The 21,354-nt window shown below is 39.9% G+C and overlaps 1 protein-coding gene across 10 annotated transcripts in view; it reads left to right on the top strand.

The window, feature by feature from the left end:
* MYO1B (myosin IB) overlaps nt 1-21,354 on the top strand; it is a 188,189-nt gene that overhangs the window by 80,046 nt on the left and 86,789 nt on the right. For all 10 annotated transcript variants that reach the window (XM_074399339.1, XM_074399345.1, XM_074399342.1 and 7 more), the window contains exons 4-5: nt 8,801-8,895; nt 19,541-19,645. In XM_074399339.1, coding sequence (XP_074255440.1) covers nt 8,801-8,895; nt 19,541-19,645 — 200 coding nt within the window. The remainder of the gene's footprint in view (nt 1-8,800; nt 8,896-19,540; nt 19,646-21,354) is intronic.

Raw genomic sequence — 21,354 nt, 5'->3', positions numbered from 1 at the left:
GTGCGATAACAGCCTGCAGTAGCAAGGGCAGATAAAGAAGTGGAATTAGCCTCTTTGCTTTTGACCTCTTGCCAAACCCCAACAGGATACTCCACTGTGGGGAACTTTCCCCCTGTGGTGGTTTTGTGCCTTGGGCATTTCTAGGTACAGTTTTCTTTGAAGCAAGTGTCAGAAGGAAGTCCTCAGCAGCACAAGGGATTGCTACTAAATTCCAAAGAGCAGCTTCCAGGCCCTCAAGACAGATGTTTCCTCCTCTCTGCTTTTAGATCTTAAGTCCAGTGCTTTTCCTTCCTGGGATAATTTAGTCTCTCTAAATCCCTTATCTACTTCCTAATGTGTGTCTGCAATACCTGACTTTTGCAATCCACCTTTGAAAAAGAGTCACTCTTTGACCCAGTCCACTTTCTCACCAGTCCAGTAGAGGGAAAGGTGCTTATTCTGCTGAGTGCCTCTTAGCAAGCTGGTTCTGGCTGGGGCAGACTTGAGGGTCCCCAGTATGATTTGATAATGGTCAGGCTCCTAGGCTCAAAAAACATTTGGGGTATCCTTAAGTTTCTTTGTCTCAAGAGGATCACAAATAAAAGTTCTAAAATCTTGAAAGAAAACTACCTCTTGTGTTTTAGATTATTTTCTCTAACTAGCAATGTGAACTTTTGAAATAATGAGCTTTGCTTACTAATTCTAATGCTGAAGTAGAAGAGATTCTTGCCTAATTATGCAGGTGTTATGGGAAAGGGATCCCAATCCAGACCCCAAGAGAGAGGATTCTTAGGTCTTGTGCAATAAAGAATTTGGGGAGAGACCACAGAGTAAAGTGACAAGTTTATCAGAGAGTCAGAGAAACAAGAGGATGGCTGCTCTATAAACAGAGCAGCCGCAAGGGCTGCTGGTTGTGGTTGGTTTTTGTCGTGGTTATTTCTTGACCATATGCTAAACAAGTGATGGATTATTTCTGAGTTTTCTGGGAATGGGGTAGGCAAATCATAGAACTGAGGGTTCCTCCCTTTTTTACACCATATAGGATAACTTCCAGATGTTGTCATAGCATTTGTAGACTGTCATGGTGCTGGTGGGAGTGTTTTGTAGCATGCTAATGCATTATAATTAGTGTATAGTGAGCAATGAGAAGGATCAGAGGTCTCTTTCGTCACCATCTTGGTTTTGGTGAGTTTTGATCAGCTTTTTTTTTTACCACATGCTATTTTATTAGCAGGGTCTTTATGACCTTAGCGCTTCTCTTAGTCATCATCCTTAGACCCCTCACAGTGACTACCATCTTGGTTTTGGTGAGTTTCAAGAGAGACCACAGAGTAAAGTGACAAACAGTTTTATTAGAGAATCAGAGAATCAAAGGTCAGTATCTTGTGCTGACCTCTTAGCTCATCCTGTGGCTAAGAATGTTCAAGCTCTTGGGAATGCAGCCCAGTAGCTCTCAGCTTTATTTTACCCAGTCCTTATTCAAGATGGAGTTGCTCTGTTTTGAAGACATCTGACACAGGGATTTCTATTTTTTAAAACATTATAACACATAAATGATTTTTATATACACATGATATTCAGATACTCTAATTTTTGCTTTCTTAGTGATTGCATTTCACTATCAAGATTAGGCCAGGCACAGTAGCTCACACCTGTAATCCGAGCACTTTGGGAGGCTGAGGTGGGCGGATCACAAGGTCAGGAGATCAAGACCATCCTGGCCAATATGGTGAACTCCGTCTTACTAAAAATAATAAAAAAAAAAATAGCTGGGTGTGGTGACACATGCCTGTAGTTCCAGCTACTTGGGAGGCTGAGGCAGAAGAATTGCATGAACGCAGGTGGCGGAGATTGCAGTGAGCTGAGATGGTGCCACTGCACTACTACCTGGGTGACAGTTTGAGACTGTGTCTCAAAAAAAAAGATTACAGTATATTTTTGAGTGACCCATTTAAAAAAATAACATATACCTAGGTATATATTGAGGCTGACCTAGATAATCTATGAAATTTCACAAAAATATTGTGAGATCTGTGTTGTATAAACAAGTGTGATTCTAAAGGAGGAAGAAACTAAAATGCATATTCATCATGTCCTATTTTAAAGCCTGGCTTTTGAGTTTTATTTGATACTTTGCTGTTGTCATTCTAAAACAGATGTCATCTTAAAATGATTTATCTTGATGATATTATTTTTGTTTTGTAGCCAGTAAAAACAATCCTTTTCCGGTTATGTAGCCAAAAGAAAGCAACATGTCCACTTATGTTTAGGATATAAGAATGTAAATGAAATTAGAACGTTACATGTTGGTAAACATTTTTAGAAAAAAGTGATTGTAGCTCATTTCTGAGATAATTTTCAACTGCATTCTGCCATATGTAATGCTATGGCATAGCATCTTTGTTATCTTGGGGTGGCAATTAGAGACTTCTTTGAGATTAGATGTATAAAAAGAAAAGTGCAATGCCTTTTTATTAAAAAAAAATAAGTTGTTATTGTATGGCATATCTTTTTCTGTCTTATTTCCTTTAACCTATCTATGATTTTTTATTTTATTTTATTTTTTAAGACCAAGTCTCACTATGTTGTCCAGGCTAGAATGTAGTGGCAAGATCTTGGCTTACTGAAGTCTCAGCCTCCCTGGTTCAAGCTATTCTCCCACCTCAGCCTCTCGAGTAGCGGAGATTACAGGGGTCCACCACCATACCTAGCTAATTTTTTGTATTTTTAGTAGAGACAGGTTTTTGTCGTGTTGGCCAGCTTGTCTCTAACCCCTGACCTCAAGTGATCCATCCACCTCAGCCCCTCCAGAGTCCTAGGATCACAGGTGTGAGCCACTGTGCCCGGATGATTTTATATTTTAAATGTCATTCCTGTAGGCACATATAGTTGAGTCTTGTTTTAATATTCATTCTTCCATTCTCTGCCTTTTAATTGGAGTATTTTGTCCACTGACATTTAATGTAATTATTGACATGATTGGATTTCACTTGTCATTCAGTTATTTATTTCTTTTCTTTTCTTTTTTTTTTTTCTTTTTTTTTTTTTCTGTTCCCCTATTCTTGGCTTCTTTTGGATTATTTGAATTTTTTTTTTTTTTTTTTTGAGGTGGAGTTTTGCTCTTGTTGCCCAGGCTGGAGTGCAATGGCACAATCTCAGCTCACCACAACTTCCACCTCCCACGTTCAAGCAATTCTCCTGCCTCAGCCTCCTGAGTAGCTGGGATGATAGGCATGTACCACCACATCCAGCTATTTTTTTTTTTTTTTGTATTTTTAGTAGAGATGGAGTTTCACCATGTTGGTCAGGCTAGTCTTGAACTTCTGACCTCAGGTGATCTGTCCGCCTCAGCCTCCCAAAGTGCTGGGATTACAGGTGTGAGCCACCACACCTGGCCTGATTATTTGAATTTTTTATTCGTATAATTTCATTTATTCTTTAGTTATTTTGGTTATAGTTCTTCATGTTATTATTTTAGTGGTTGTTCTAGGGATTGTAATATACCTTGACATTTTAGAATCCATATAGAGTGACATTGTCCTGCTTTATGTGAAATGTAGAAACCTTCCAACCACTTAGGTTTATTTACCATCCATCTCCTCCCAATCTCATCTGTTAGGATTGTTTTCACATTGTTTTCTTTTTGCTGCATAGTGCCCACTTTGCCCATTGCCATTTATTTTGAAGAAAGGCTTATTTTTGTTCTCCACCTTCTCTTGCTCTAAAGCTTGGATTGTTTAGGAATGCTTACCAATGCTGTGGCTAGGAGGGGTAACAATAATGGGTACCTAAGTTAATTACCATGTTTATACTGGCATAGGACAAGACTGCAGTGAAGCTTTCTAGGATAAAAGTACAATAACTATAAAGATTTATTTACCCTCAAGTTTTCCCCTAAGATGTGATAAGATGAATGTTGCGTTAGGGCATAACACTAACTTGACAATGATATCACACTATCTAGTTGGGGATATTTTCTAACTGGGCAAATATTTCTGAATTAAGAATGTGAGACAATTACAGATGTAAAGATATAAGAAAGGCCAACTTAATGCCTCTCCTTAAGAAAGCTCAAGGTTTCCATGTAAAACACACCACACACTTCCCTTTCTCCTTTTCCTTCTCTTCCATGCCCTTGTGGACCACCTCAGTCCTGATCCAGCTCAATGTGAAATTAGAATTCGGGAAGCATGGAGGTTAGGCATTTTTAAAAAACACTTTTTTGGGGGGGTTAGTTTGGAAACACCCAGTTTTAGGACTAACCCAGAGCTAGAAAGGAAAAGAAATGGTTGAGACTTGTATATCTCAGTTGTATGTGGAAATTTTGAGACTGAGCTATTTTGAGAGGGTTGAATTCAGAAGAAGAATTTCCTACTGTTATTTGAAAGTACTAGAATGAAAAGGAATACCATTTTGAGAGCCTTTGAAGAAAATGACTTGAAATAAGATGGAAACAGTTATCTAAGTTCAGGTAAGTTTCCTGAGATGGATTTAGTTCTGTTAAACACTTTGACTAATGGAGAGGTCCAGCTACCAGTCCTCAGAATGAATTAGATTGGCTTTAGAGAATGATTTCTCAAGCAACTCTTTAGGGAAGAGCCAGAGAGAGGCTGAAACATGGGACCATGTTTGAAAGAGCATAAGCCCTGGATTTATTTGGGTGTCACAAACCTCTTTTCTGCTTTACACTTGAGATGAAACAAACCTAGAAGGGACAGGGCAGGGTGGAGAGCATGAAGTTTTCGGAAAAGAAGCCCTGCCATTGCCTCTGATGGCCGTGAAAGCAGAATCGCTCTGATGAACACTCTGAACAGAAATAAGATGGGAGAGGAACATAAATAACAGCTAGACAATTGTGAACATGCAACCCAGCATTCCACCCTGACAGAAAATAACAGATGAGCCCCCACCAAACTTCTAAAACCTAAAAGTTATAGATACAGCTGTTTGGAAACATACTTAGTACTGGGGAAAGTTTGGCTCTCAAAGAACAGCCATGTAGCTGATCTGGAAATGAAGGGGAGATGGCTTTTAAACATCAGGCTGACCCTATTCTTAGAACTCAACTAGAGGACAGAAGAAGAGGCTAAAACCATGCCCTTGATGTGGTAGAGCTAAAACCGTGTTTACCCCTTATGCTGTCGTCATTATATTATAATTAACCATTCATTTCTGTGTGTGGTAAATAACAATGCTGACACGGTCACAAAATAATGTGAAGCATATGGGTCACAACTGTTTTTAACTAAAGACTTCTCTAAAGATTTATTTAGGTTCCTTAATTACAGAGTGGCTTAGAAGACTGGCATGTGGTTTCAGTTTATAGTTATAAATGTTGGTGCTGATGATGGGAGCGTGCTCATATTGCCAGAGAGGGAGAGGAACAAGTTTGGGGTTGTGGGGGGGGGGGCCCTTGTGTTCTTTGGGGCCCTCCCTTTTGTCTTGTCTTTTTTTTTTTTTTTTTTTGGAAAAGAAAGTGAAGATCCGTGTTTACAAGAAGTAAGTATGATGACATTTATACTGTATTTGAGATGGGTGTGCCAGTAGTTACAAGCCAATTTTTCCAGTGCGTAAGTACTTTAATTGGTAAATTTTCATGTCAATTTGAACTCAGTGGCTCTCTAGAATCCTGAAAGAATAAATCCCTTTTAGCCTTTGTCTTAAAATGAAGCTCTCTGTTAGATAAATCAGACCCTGTCTTTGAGGACAGCAGTTAAGTATTTCATTCTGGACAGAGAAGAAAAAATAAGTATTCAACTTAGGTGCTTTGACTTAAAATGAACCCATGGCAGGGTCATTTGGTGATCCTCCAAAGCCACCTGTTTGTGTGTATATATGTGTGTGTGTGTGTGTGTATATATGCGCCATATGTATGAACTCATTTTTGAAGTAATTTTGCATTATTTTGGAACTAGTTATAAATACAACACTACATTGTAGTCCTGGGAGCGTGAGAAAAAGGTCTATATTCAACAATACATGAAGAATTTAGTGAATACATTTCATATATTAGAAAACTTGTATTTGCTGTAATGTGTTTTCGCCTACATTTCTTGCCAATGATAATGAAAGTGGTATCTTGAAATATTATCTGGACATTGGAGGAGCGGGAGGGGAGGAAGGCTCATAAAAAAAATCTAAGCAATGCTCTCCTTCTCTGCATGAAGGTCATAGAAGAAATGAATTTCCCAATGCTTATCATTCTTCATGGAGCTCACTCCAGTAGGGGCTTTGCCACTGCTTCGAGAGACTTCACTTATTCATCCATCCCTTCATTTATGACTTGGTATCGGTTACATTTCATGTTTATGTCTCTGTGGCATAAACATGGCATAAAGATTAATTAGAAAGGCTCTGCCTTAGAGGGCTTTATATCCTGGTAGGGAATAAGAAGCTATGTACATAACTAATTATAACACAGAAAGAATTTCCAACATTTATTCAGGGCTTTATAACTTTCAAGGTGCTTGTATGCACTTTTGTTTGATCTTCTAAAGTATGTGGCTGCGTTCTCTGTATTGGAGATGAAGACGCTGAAGTTCAGCCATGATAATGACTTGCTCCAAGTTACGTAGGTGTTGAGATAGTTATATAGGGCCCAGAGAATTCCATGTGAAATATTTTCTGCCTTTGTGTTCATTGTTTTCCACCATCCCCATTATGGAGTGGTGCACAGACTGGAGAGTCAGAGAATGTGAGAGAAGGCTAAGGCCACAAGCAGCTATGGAGCTTGAGCGAGGCTTTGGTTGTACAGAGAATGGTTGAAAGGGCTTTTAGAGAGAGAAAGAGATCAGTGCACATGGTTCAGAGGAACAAGCCAGAACACCCTGTTATTCAAAAAAGACCCTGGTGTCAAGATCTTATTACTTTTTTCTGCTTGTCACTTTGCAAGGCAGCGGACTCACTGACAAGGAAGTTACAAAATAAGACTAGGTGTTTGCTGTCCTTGAGGATCTCACAGTAGTTCAGCTGGAAGGTAAGATATGCTGGCAAATAATTGTAAGAGAACATGATGAGAGAGGGAAGAAAGTGATTCACAGTATTTCTGGGTTCAAGTTTCTACTCTTCTGAAGATGGGATCACAGGCTTCTCATATGATCTCTTAAGACCATGTTTCTTTAAGGAGGCTAGCATTTAATTTGCAGATCTGTGTTGAGGATTAAGTCCAATTGTGAATCCTAGGACACTTTACCAGGCTCCTGGCACGTTGAAGGTATTCAGTAAATTGTCATTATTTATGGTCCATATGCCTTTGGAAGAAAAGCCAAAGTCCTTGACTGGTGTGAACAGCTCTCTGTGATCTAGTTGGCCAGAGGTACACTCTTCCTATATCCCAATCCTTCACCAGTCTCCTGGCTGCAGACTGGTTGCTCTTATATGCACCCTTGTCACGCTGTGGTCTCTGCAAAATACAGAGGTGCTGTATCCCAGTGGTCAGTCACAGGGGTCAGTGCTTGGCCCTGCTGTGTCACACCGGTGGTGGACCTCAGCAAGTTATGTCTTTGATTTGTGATGGTCTTGTTGCAAAATTTAAAATGACTAAATGTAAAGAGCTTGGAGACAGTTCTGGTACGTGGTAAATGTTATTAATTCTAATTACCATCTGACTTTGCTCCTCGCTGTTTATCACCCTGCAGTGAAGCTCCCTATCAGCTCTTTTGTTCTTCATTTGGAACTTGCCCGTCTCTCTCCCCAGCTCATCTCTTACCCTCTCTTCCTTATGCTTTGCTTTGCCTTCTGGCTACATGGAACTGCCCATAATCCTTCACTCTACCTCCATGAGGTTTTGGCCTTTATTTTTGCCTAAAAGACATTTGTCTTGCTTCATTCTTTAGGACTGAGTTTTCCACCTCTTGAGTTTCTCTGAGTCCAGTCTCCACCCCTTTGTGTCTTGTTCTTCAATGTTCTGCACATACTGTTATCATTGGGCTTAATGTATTGGTTCGATTTTCTCTTTGTCTCTTTCTCTCTTGCTTTTGACAGAGAACTCCTGAAAGAAAGGGTCAAGCATTGTCTCTGCATTCCCAGCTTGTTCTTGACACATAGTAGACTCTCAACAAGTACTTGTTAATAAATGAAGTGAGGACTTAGCCTATTTTCAATACATTATCTTATTGTCAGAATCATTTTTTCAATCAGCTGAAAGGGGCAAATTTTGCTTTAGTAAATTTTGAGGTGGGAACAGCAACAGGAGCACTAGCCTGGCCTCGCTTGATAGAGGCCCTTTGTCATCCTAAGGCAGGGTTAGAAGTTTGGGAAGCTTGGGCCAGAAGAAAACCCTGGCACACCCAATTTTGCCTCTGGCGGATCTTAGAGTTTCAGTCATTTGTTTGTAAAGGCGTTAGTTCTATATTTAGCTTATTGTAGTAACGTCAGCTATTTGGTGTTTGATAGTATTTTTCTAAGGTTTGGAAAGTTTTTTTCCCCTTCATTCTATTGAAACCTCAATGTATTGTCTTGAAAAATCTCAGCATTATCCAGTTTTGGACATACGGTGTAACATTTTCTCCTTGTTTGTCTGAGTTACCTGGATTTCAGTGTAACAAGCCATAAATGTAGCTTCCTGGGTTAAATAAAGCATATCATTAGAGTACAATAAAACAGTACTATTTTGGTTAATAGAGAATACATGGAAGAAGGTAACATGGGCCACAAAGGATGAGTTTATTTATTTATGGATTTTAAGAACTTACAGGAAATAAAATGGGATAGCTTGCTTTCCAAAGCATATCACAGTGACCCTTTAAGGAGCTTGTAGTTCCAGCTGATAAATACATAATAATGATTAAGTTCTAAGGACTTTTTTCATTATCCCCTGCAGCTTTGCCCTGTCTGATGAAGCATACAGATCCCTAAGAGATCAAGATAAGGACCAATGTATTCTCATTACTGGGGAAAGCGGAGCAGGAAAAACAGGTAAGTCTCTTGCAAGCAACTCTGCAGAAGGTAAATGCTACACAGAATGACAAAGAGGACAAGTGGGGCCTCCTTAGCAAGACCTGTCACAGGGCTACTGTGAGGGCGCTCCTGCAGGAGGGTACTGGTTAGGATTATAGAGTGTTCCCTGGACTCCCCAGAGAAACAAGGTGCCTATCCAAGAGGATTCCAACCATTACGAAGTCTAGTGCTGGATTCTAGACCTTTCTAGTGTAGTCTCTGGAGGGTACAAGATCTTTTTACTTTTCTCCCAAGATATTAAACCTTTGTGCTCTCATAGATTCGAACTGCTTCCCCAAGGAATGCCAATTTATTTAGGTTTTAAGGATGTGCAAACACACTCTACCTTTGCTAAAAAGTGAGGGAAGGTACCAGGAAAATGCTAACATTCTACTCAAGAGCTTTCTTTCTTCTGAAGCCTGAAGAACTGAGATTTGTATATGTATTTTTTAGACCTGGCAAGCTTCTCGTGAAAGAACCCTCCAAATGGAAGGGTTATGCTTTTTTCCTCTTGTGCTTTTAATGAAAGCAATTCATATGATTGGTGGTCTTGAGTGAGAAAATGACTTTACAGATGGTACCCAGCAACCTGGAAAAGATTCAGAAGAGCCACACTCTCTGAATCCAGCCTTAGAAAGGTTAAAGCTGCTGTTGTCAGTGGGTTTTTTGATGGAACCGATGAGTCTGTGGAGGAGGAGGATGGTGAGAGAGATGGCATTTTTCATAAGGTTTCATCTGTAAAATGCTTTTGTTAGATACGTGCACGTACATGGAGATCACTGTGTATATGCCATGAAATGTCTGAGCTTGCATATGTATTTGGTCAGTTGTCTTAGTACCTGCCTGGCCCTGAAAAACAATGGTGCTCGGTGTCACCAAAGGGCTATACATACAGATTACATGCAAAACATAAGTGGAGTGAAGGAAAATCATATGGTGCTTATGAGAGCACATTACAAGAATTGGATTTTACAAACCTCTCATTATCTTGGTCCTGTTTTTCTGGAAACATCCTAACTTGTCAATATGCTTCATGAAATTGCATACCAAAAAGTAAACAGAATACTTCAGATTTGGTCCTGGTTGTGATAAACTATTCTGCGCCCCCCCCCCCTTTTTTTTTTTTTGAGCTGGAGTCTCACTCTTGTAGCCCTGGCTGGAGTGCAGTGGCACAATCTCGGCTCATTACAACCTCCACCTCCTGGGTTCAAGCTATTCTCCTGCCTCAGTCTCCCAAGTAGCTGGGTTACATACAGGTGCCCACCACCACACCCAGCAAATTTTTGTATTTTTAGTAAAGACAGGGTCTCGCCATGCTGGCCAAGCTGGTCTTGAATGCCTGACCTCAGGTGATCCACCTGCCTTGGCCTCCCAGAGTGCTGGGATTATAGGTGTGAGCCACCATCCCCGGCCTATTATCCCTCTTAATGTGGATTCTGGGCTTCTATTAATATAAAGCATGTACTGATTCATACTGGTCTCTAAACCAAGCAAGATAGTATAGGGTTTGGTTTGTTTTTGTTTTTTTTCTTTTCACAGTAACTTTCATTAGGTCAGATCTGCTCAATCTAGTATGATGAACAAAATTATTTTAAACGTACATGCAGAATCTTATTTTTATTAGTTTCGATTCATTGTTATAACCTCTTGAGGAGTTGACAAATCTGGATTCTTTCACTTCCCTTAGGATTGCTGTCATTTTGCTGGATAATAATGATAGTAGCTAACCCACGTTCAGCACTTATCACGTGCTAGACACTGTGCTTATTTAACATATTACATGTATGAGATAAATATTTTTGGTAATTCAATTTTTATGATGGGAAAATAGAAACACAGAAATGTAACGCAATTTTTCAAAACTTACACAGTGAATAAGTGGCAGAGCTGGGATTTTGAATGTAGGCAGTGTAGTTCTAGAGTCCCGGCTTTTATCCACTGTGCTAAGCTGTATCTCTGTACCTTGAACATGGTTCTTTCTGAGTGCCGTACTACCATTGCCGGTGCTGGTAAGTCTCTTTCAGCAAGCCTCCCATGTCTCCTTAAGGGAGGGATTTTGTTTTGTGTCTCTAACTACCTAATTTAATGCCTGGCATACAGTAGGCAATCAATCAGTACATATTTGAATGATTGAATGAACAGCATGTACTAATCCAAGGAGCAAGCCTCCTGTCTTTATTTAGGTAATTGACAAAAACACTAATGTATTTACTGCCTGTCTGACATCTCCACTTGGGGTCTAACACGCATCTCAGACCACGCATGTACAAAAAGGAACTCATGATTTTTCTCTTTACCCTCCTATAACCAACCTTTCTGATCTCAGTAAATGAGACCGCTAGTCAACCTCGTTACCAACACTAGAAATGTTTGTTATCCTTGATTTCTTCCTTTCCTCTATTTCCCACATCAAATCCATTTCCTAATTTTGTCAGTTTTGTCTCTAGAATATATATTATACCAGGCTGTCTCTTCCTTTTCTTTGTGTCTACATGGAGGCTCACAAACCACCAACCATTATCTCTCTTGAGGATTATTTGTAGCATTGTCTAATGGGTTTCTCTCTCTGTCTCTCTCTCTCTGTCTCTCTCCCTCTCTCTCTCTCTCTCTCTCTCTCTCTCTCTCATATCTCTGTCTCTGTCTCTGTCTCTCTCCCTCTCCCTCTCTCAACCTGTGAGAACTTTTACCGGGACATGGGCATCTTGAGAAATTGCTTTTACCCCTTATGTCACTAATCAGTTCTTTCAGGTGAAACGATTTAATTCTTAGAAGCAGCACAGCTTCTTATTCACCTCCAGGTCATCCAATGAAAATGATGGCAAGGCAAGTTAGAAACTGTTTTTTGCTGAAGCCATTTCTACTGATGCTGTATCTCATGCCCACCCCTCCCGCTATTCTATTTGACTATATCTACAAACCCACATACTCACTTCACATTGCTTCATTTTTAGTTTCACTTGGAAGAAGAAAAGAAAATATTTCTAAGCCTCTTTCATTCTTACATTCTTTAGCTTGTTAGTCAGTCTTCTTTGTGACTAATGATTTTTTTTTTTTAAGGATATTCTAATTGTATCAATTCATTCTTAAACGAGTCATCAGAAGTGGGTTGCGGTCATTGTTTTGATGGGTCTTGGCCAGTTCTTCTTCTCCTCTGGAACATGTGTTCTGAGAAGACAGCATGTCCACTAATTAGCTATGTCAGTGTCTGACATCCGCCTTCTCAGAGAGTTCTTAACACTACTGCTTCCTCCTGGAGCCAGATTCCATCTTCTGGTGGGCTCATGTATCTTCCTTACTGAAAAACTGAGTGGAGGTTGCTGGTGCTGTTTCAGAGGATCGGCATCCATTTTTCTTAGGGAAAAAAAATAAACACCACCCTCTTTCTCTGGTAGAACTCTAGTAGTAGAATGGAGTTTATTCTTCTTTTTTGTAGTTTCTCTTGATATTTTTCTGCTTGACAATTTTTCCTATTCGTTTTAGTGCTCAAATTACCACTTGAAATCCTCTTCTCCCTGTCATCTTCCCTGGATTTAATCCTTCTGGGATTCTGTTGCCCTTTATCATGAGCTGGAAAATGGACAGCACTTCTTAGGCCTTGTTACCTTTTCCTCTGGTAGGGCCATTGTCTTTACAGCACATAGGATTAGGTGCTGCCTCAGGGAGGGGGGTACAGCAGAGACCCTAGAGCATTGCTTCTCAAATCTGCAGTGAAGCATCAGTTCCAAATCTCTTGTTGATCGTTACTAGAAAAGCGAAATAATAGACGACACAGAACATTTAAACCTTAATTTTTTTTCCTTCAGTTTCAACAGGCAAAAGAAACAATCAAATTGCTGCAGAAACTTTTAGAAGCCTACTTGCATGTGTAGACCAGTAATAGTCTGTGTATTGGCCAACTCTGAGTCACTCAGGTCCTTGGACCATACTTTGAGTAGCACTGCCTAGAAATCTCTCACAGCATTTATGTGGTTTTTGAGCCACTGTGCTTCAAGGACCCCATGATGAATTATAGTCTTGAGTGCTTCGGCTGTAAGATTCCCGGTGCCGGGAGGTGGATACTGCTCCTGAGAGTGGTTGCTTTTAAATGCCCGCTGAGCTACATGCTTGGTAGCAGCTAGCCCTTCAGTCCTTTTCACTTACAGAACCCAACAGCTTCTCCTACCTCTCAGTCCACTGTAGACATACAGTGGTTTGCTGACGTATTCCTATTTTCTTTCTCTTTGAAAGCAGTGGTACAAAAACTGCTTAATATTTCATGATGATTTTGATTGTCATTAGACTACCAAATTGAGTAAAGCCAAGAATATGTGTGTTGTTTAAAGTCTCTGTTTCATGGAGATTCGTTAGAAGAAAATAAAATGATGGAAGATAATATAGAAATTTCGGTATAGTTGTACAAGGAATTTGGGGGGGGGGGGTTCATCTCAATTTTGAGCACAAGAGGATGCCAGGCCATTTTGAAATGTCATATCATCTTATGCACTAAAATTGTTTTTGTATACATGTGTTTATTGAAATTTTTGTTTAGTAAATAGATGAAAGAAGACGATTAACATTTATTGAAGGCCTGGAATGTGCTGTATACTTGGCATATAATATCACCTTTTTTTTTTTTTTTTTTTGAGACGGAGTTTCGCTCTTGTTACCCAGGCTGGAGTGCAATGGCGCGTCTCGGCTCACCGCAACCTCCGCCTCCTGGGTTCAAGCAATTCTCCTGCCCCAGCCTCCTGAGTAGCTGGGATTACAGGCACGCACCACCATGCCCAGCTAATTTTTTTGTATTTTTAGTAGAGGCGGGGTTTCACCATGTTGACCAGGAAGGTCTCGATCTCTCAACCTTGTGATCCACCCGCCTCGGCCTCCCAAAGTGCTGGGATTACAGGCTTGAGCCACCGCGCCCGGCAATATCACCTTTCAATAAAAATATTTCCTTAATTGTTTGTGTAGAACCACCGTGCAGTATTAGAGAGCTTATTTTATAAGAAGTAATTAACTTAACTGGGTCATAAACCCTCCTTGGCAGATGATGATGTTACTAGTCTTAAACGTTGGAGACACTCTTAAGCTGCAGAGTTATATAACCTGGGCACTTAGGGAGAGGCATGAACTCTTTTGAGTCCTTTGGGGTGCTATTTAATTCATTACTGCTTCGCTAAATAAAAAATTCATCAGACCTCATAAAAGTGCCCAAGTATTTTTAGGCATTGAACTCACAATTCACTCCCATGAATACAAATGGTTTGTGGAGAAACTTTCAAGCACTGATGGGGGCAGGGAGGCAGAATATAAGGGAACCATTAAAACTACATTTTTCCAAGAGCATCAGAGTAAATCTGTGGGCCTCAGAAGATGATCCCAACATTAGGAAACATAATTATTTGGTTTCTAATTTTACAGTTACATCAGTTTCTAGGAACTCTTCAGCCATCTGCTGAAAGAGTTATGAAGCCTGCCTTGCTCATTAAGAACTTTGGTTTTAAACCCCAAATGACCTTCATACATTTGCAATCATTCTGCAACCGGACAATGACAGAGATGCCACTGACTTACCATAGCCTAAACATTGCTGAGCGTTTCACAGCGTTGAACATACCCACACTGAAGAATAGATAAGCAAACTCAAGGCCAAAATGTAGCGATCTTTTGTTTTGTTTCTCCCCCATGTGAGAAAGACCCCTCTCCATCCGTGTGTTTTGTATAAGTTATCAGAGATTTTGTGGCCCTTTTTCAGAATAGTATGACATACAGTCTTACTTCATTAAAAACATCACCAGTTGTGACTTCCCTTTTAGCAAAGGCTGCATCTCTCATTGCAGGACCCATGCGTTTAGTACTCTGGAACAGTTCACTGCGGCCTGTTAGATCCATTTCAATGTGTGGGAGCTGGGTTATTTTGCAGCACAGCAAACTCGGCTGCTAAAAGGTGGTTCCTCTAAGCTGCAGAGTGCTTCTTTCATTGCACACAAACATGGCTTCATTGATTTAGGCATTCAGTCTTTAGCCCTAAACTCTGGTTTAGGGCTCTGAACCACCAGACCTACCAAAGCTTAATTCCTAGAAAAACTTTGGTGTCTTAACTAGGGAGACAGAGGGGTAAAGAAGTAGATAAATAAATGTGTATTAATAAATGTATGGCCCTCTCTATATGCCATATGACCTGTATGATCAATATGTGACATATGATACTACCTGTATCTATGAATGCATCCATAGAGACCTGTTACTCCTGGAGGAATTTGTTAGAAGCTCTGTGAAAAAAATGCAGAATAAGGCTTACCTATCCTCATGCCTTTTTTTCCCTGGCACAGTGATTGAATCCATGTGGAGCCTGCTCAGTTACCATACATAGATTTAGGTATCTTAGGCATGAGATTCCCATCCTTTTGTCATCATCACAGTTGTCTTTCCTTGAATTGTTTTCCCTTTCTCATTCACCTTTCACTACTTTACAATGCTTTCTTTCATTAAAGAGATGACTATATATGAATTTGTATAATTCCATTATATGTGATAATTACATGATAATACACAGCATATTACAGTACAGTGCAAGGTGTCAAAGAATACAGAATTCAGTTACTCTTATGCTTACAGGACTTTAAAATCCCCACAGATTTAAACTGTCATCTCTACTTCCTTTCTGTTGTTCATAGAAATTAATTCTGATCCAGAAGTATTTTGTAACAGGCCCTTTGTCCATTAGTACAGAATATGTATTAAATCCTAAATGTTCTGCCATTTTCTGATAAGAGATTTTGACCCCAAAGATTTCATGTATTTTGTTAGTCCAGCTGTTGATGAATTTTTAAGATTCAAGTTACATTCAAACATATATATGTAAGTTTACATATGTAAAGTATCTACGAGTTAGAGAAAATGATGAACTGATTAGAATTGATTCTAAGCAATGCTGTTACATTTTGTCTATTTTAAATGACAATATTCTTATATTTAACAATCAACATAATTCAAAAACTAGACTTTGAAATATGGTGGATGATATTCAAATTTTGATCCTCAAAAATTCATTTTTCATTTATAGAGGTTATTATGTAAAGGTTTGATTTGTATAGGTCTGTAAATATTTGAATACAGATCCAAATTTATTTGAACCTTAGCACCAAAGAGCAAAAAGGAAATGAAGCACAAAGCCTCGTGAGACAACTATTATTTCCGGTTTCCAGCAAGGTGAAATATTGTGAAAAGAGTTCCTTAAAATATGTTGGACCTTGCAGTTCATCCTTACTGGTTTATTAATTTCTCTAAAGTAGTACCTATGTAATTAACTAGCTGAGTTAAAGCTCAGGTATTAACAGGAAAATTATAAGTTGTCTCTTTTTAATAGTGTGACATTTTTGGAGAAAATACTCTTAATCTCATCTCCCAAAAATGACTTATTAAGATGAGTTTAGTAGTAGAATCCCTGAAAATAGAAGAATCTGAAGATGTTTTTAACAACTTGGAAATAAGTTGTTAAAACAACTTGAACTTTACCCTTGAACTATATTTTAAAATTATATTTGAATTGCTTAAAAAGGTTTTAAAGTTAATAAAGTGATTCTTAATTTCAGTCTAAATCCATCTTTATATGCTTTATATGCCAAGAGATATTATGTACTTATATATACTTTTTAACAGCCAAATGATAGAAGCCTGACCCAAATTCTGGGAGATCTGCTCCTGGTGCCATTTTCAAACACATTGGACCCTGAGAGAACTTAATCCATCTTGTTCTGGTCATTAAAAAGATCTCTGAGAGGTCAAATTAATTCTAGTAGCCACCAAAAGGTTCTCATTCTTGGTTGATTCTCCTCTCCATCCCTGCCCCACCCCGCCTCGCCCCGCCCTGCCCCACCCTGCCCCGCCCCCCAAGGCACTTGTTCCCTAAGTTCATCGTGGACCAGAACAGGTTCTCAGAGGGCTCAGTATGTCCATGAATCTGAATTTTGAGGTTTGGCTACAATAAGGTTCATAATTACCGTAATAAACAAAATAGCCTGGCCTAATTTTACATATTTTTTGTAAATTTACCTAAAAGAAAACTTACCTTGTCACCTAAAATGTGTGTTAGTATGTTTGTGTATTTCCCACTGTCTAAGACAGTTATTTTGCTAATAAATGTCTTCAGTCTTCTAGTATTACAGTGCATAGAAAGGCCAGAAATTTATGTCCAGAAAGAAGCATATACATAATATATGTGAGAGTTCAGGTGGAATGGGGATCAAAGAATGCCCCTGACAAAGCAGCAAGATGAGAAAGCAAATCTGGAGAGGATTGCTTGCCAGGCCAGACTGCAGAGTTGGATACTAGGTGATTGAGGAGAGCTGCCCCAGGCCTGGAGACTAGATAGCACAGGGTGTTAGGAACCTGCTGGAGGGCAGCCTCACCTGAACAAAAAGGCAGAGAGCCTAGAAAGTATCCTGAAGTGAGCAGAGAAGAGCTATAGCTTGAACAAGAGGGTGGAGAGCAATGTGGCCCCTAGGAGTCAAATGAAATATAATAGTATATAAAGTCTTTGTCTGTAAGTGAGGGCTCAGGACAGCCTGAGTGGTGTAACAGGATTATCTATATATAATTTACTGACTTTTTTCTACTTAAGCCGTAAGAATAATGGAAAATGTAGCTGAGGAATTTTAAATGTTGGAGGTTGTGTTATGTGGGCAGTGAGTGCCCTGTGAAAGAAGGGCATTGCAAAGATGGACAGGTTGTTTCTCAGTTACAGTCTTCAAAGGCAGACAGCAGAAATCAACCATCTACAGATGACCAGATGACCTATTTGGACTTCTTTTCATTATCCAGGAAGCAAATTGGAGACAGTTGCAACCAACCATTGAAGACATACCTAACATCCCATTCTGGGCTCCATGGGATTGTTTAGTTCCTCCTGAATGTATTTGCCAGTACTCCAGAAACGGTCATCTTAGGACTTGAGAGCTCTCTGTGACCTGCATAGATTCTTGGTCCTCAGTGGCTCCTGTTGATTAATGTTTTTAGGTTGCCCAAAAGCCCTAAGGAACATGTTGGGCAGTGTGCTCAAAGTGGCCTTCCAGTTCTTCATATACTACTTTCTCAATGGTGGGAGATGGGACCGGAATCCACCTGCAGGCCTCCTGTGGGACAGTTACGATTGCCTAATTACACCTGTAGACAGAGACACCATCCCTCCAACCTGGGGGCGGGGGGCTCATCTGCCAATGGACAGTGTCAGTAGAGCAAAGACTTGAGGCAAAGCAGGATTTGGAAAGATTGGTTTCCTTACCTCAACTACCCAGACTAGGGAGTATGTTTTATTTTTCCAGCATAAAATAGTCGAGCATTTCCTGGATCCTGGTTATGGAACGTTAGAACAGCTAATTAGCATAGCCCAGTAGAAAACAGATTCCGTAGCAAGTATATTAGAGAAACACAGCATTGCAGATCCTTTTTCGGACTTCTGCAGTGCACATGATCATATTAAAAAGCTCTGAGAAGCCTTTTGATAAGAAAGTGGTTTCACTGCATCTTACTCACTGTGGCTCCACATTCATTTGACTTTGGACCTAATTTTCCTTAAATATCTATTAACATTCCTTGGAACTCAAGTGTTAAAAGAATTAGGAGCTAAGTTAGAACCTGAGAGAGGGGATACAGACTGACTGACAGGAAAAGGATAAAACTACCAAAGACATGTTTTGTCTACCTCCCGGTTTGAGCTAAGAAATTTTTAGGTGGTTTTAGCCTTTGCCTCATGACTCTTTAGCAGCTTTTTTGAGGGTCGCTAGTAAAGCCTATTAAGACTACCATGTCTGGGAAGGGCTGTATTTTTTGTTATTAAATTTTTATATTTGGTGCTTAGTTTTTTAATTCAGTTGAAGAATAATAAATTTGGTCTAATTATGAGCAAACCATGTTTTTGTGTGTGTGTGTGTGTGTGTTTTTTTTTTTTTTTTCTGAGATGGAGTCGCTCTGTCTCCTAGGCTGGAGTGCAGTGGCATGATCTTGGCTCACCGCATCCCCCGCCTCTTGGGCTCAAGTGATTCTTCTACCTCAGCTTCCCAAGTAGCTGGGACTATAGGCTTGTGCCACGATGCCTGGCTAATTGTTGTATTTTTAATAGAGACGGGGATTTCACCATATTGGCCAGGCTGGTCTTGAACTCCTGACCTCGTGGTCTGCCCACCTCAGCCTCCCAACGTGCTGGGATTACAGGCGTGAGCTACTTGCCTGGCCAAGCAAACCAGTTTGATTTGGAGCATATCATTCTTTTAAACTTTAAAAATACATTTGGTAAAGATATCCAGGTTACCAAGTTATTTTTGACTTACCAGTATATAATATAGTAACTATATATAAATGATTGCTTTAAGAAGGTAATTCTGAAATTTTGTCGGCCATGTTACTAAGCAGTTTTTTAACAGCCCAGTGATAATCTTTAAGCACAATTTTTATTATGTCTGAATTAATGACATGTCACTGAATAGAAAGCACAAATATTTTTAAAGGTTTCCAAAACATTATTTGCTCCCTCGGGAATAAAGGCATTTGAAAACACTATTAGTGGATCTCCTCCCCCAGATTTCTCCTTCCCAAAAAGATTTTTTAAATTTCTGTGTTATTGATTAATATGGCTTATTTTCATCCACAGAGGCCAGCAAGCTTGTCATGTCCTACGTGGCAGCTGTTTGTGGAAAAGGAGCAGAAGTTAATCAAGTGAAAGAACAGCTCTTACAGTCCAACCCGGTCCTGGAAGGTAGGATGCGTTACGTACATTAAGTTGGTGTGACTCGAACAGTAGATTCAGTTATCTGGATGCTTTGAGTACCTAGTCTGCTGGAAGGTATTCTGGGAGGGAAGGGGAAGGAAGAAATTCAGGCCAAGACCTGCCGAGCAAATAAGCTGTGTTCTAGAACCTCTTGGCCTAAGTATTTAGCAGAATAGTTTACTAATGTAAAATGAGCTTCCCCACTTAACAATCACTTTTTCCCACTCTTTTTTTTTATTTGAATTACTTAAATTTTGATTAAAAATAATCAACCGATTATTTGCATTTGATGGTGCAGTGCTATTTTATTATTCAGGATAACACTGGTGGCTGACTATTTTTGTTGTTAGGGAAATGAGGGCTCAGTCAGAGAAACACTTAATGACCCATTTTTCCAGGGCCATGGAAAGCCTAAACCTGACTGGAGAGTGCACGGATTTTCTATTTAGTTCTCTGTATTAGTCAGCTTGGGGTGCCATAACAAAGTGCACAGACTGGGTGGCTTAAACAACAGAAACTTAATTTCTCAAACCTCTAGAGGCTAGAAGTTCAAGACCGAGATCCTGGCCAGGTAGGTTTCATTCTCAGGCCTCTTTTCTTGGCTTGTAGGTGGCTGCCATCTTGCTGTGTACTCACGTGACTTTTTCATTGTGCTCGAGTGGGGAGAGACGAGAGCAAACTCTGTTATCTCTTCTCAAAAGACGACCAGTTCCATTCTGAGAGCCTCACCCCTCATGACCACATCTCACCTTGATTCCTTCCAAAGACCCCACCTCCCAATGCTAGGTTTTTAAGGGATAGGGCTTCAACATATGAATTTTGTTAGGAGATAAGCATTTAGCCCATAACATCATCAGAAAACAAAGGCAGAAATGAGTTTCCTTAATGCCAGGGAGAATGGCATACAACATCAGTATGAACTACCTTGGCACTGGAAACAGTATATCAAAGTCTTTCCCTATTGATGGCAAGTCATTAAACTTGCTTTATGGCCAGGCATGATGACTCACACCTGTAATCCTAGCACTTTGGAAGGCCAAGGCAGGCAGATTACTTGAGACCAGGAGTTTGAGACTAGCCTTGCTAACATGGTGAAACCCCTTCTTTCTCTACTAAAAATACAAAAATTAGCTGGGCATGGTGGCATACACCTGTAATCCCAGCTACTCAGGAGACTGAGACATTAGAATCACTTGAGTCTGAGAGGCAGAGGTTGCAGTGAGCTGAGATCACGCCACTGCACTTCAGCTTGAGCAACAGAGGAATACTCTGTCTCAAGCAAACAGACAAAGAAAAGAACCTTGTTTTATATTATATACAACAGAGGGAGACTGTCTCAAAAAAAATGCTTTATAATATAAACATGTCTTTACTGTCACTTAACATATTTATTGTGATGGGGTAGGGTTTCTCAGCCTCAGCACTATTGTACTGCTTACATGTTGCTGTGGAAGGATGTCCTGTGCACTGTAGGATGACGTGTCCTGTGTACCTCTGACCTCTGTTAGCTGCCAGTTGCACCCCTGCTCCTAGTTGTGACAGTCGAAAGTATCTCCAGACATTGCCAGATGTTCGCTGGGGAATCAGAACCACCCCTGATTAGAATCTCTGGGCTAGATAAGTAGTTTGGTGGAACCTTTTGGTCCAAGTCATGGAAGGATGTGACATTCAACACGGATTAAGGCAGAACTGCTTTA

Source organism: Saimiri boliviensis, chromosome 5 (assembly GCF_048565385.1).
Source record: "Saimiri boliviensis isolate mSaiBol1 chromosome 5, mSaiBol1.pri, whole genome shotgun sequence".
NCBI classification, from domain to species: Eukaryota; Metazoa; Chordata; class Mammalia; order Primates; family Cebidae; genus Saimiri; species Saimiri boliviensis.
The sequence above is the reverse complement of the archived record's forward strand: the minus strand, read 5'-3'. Positions and strand labels throughout refer to the sequence as shown.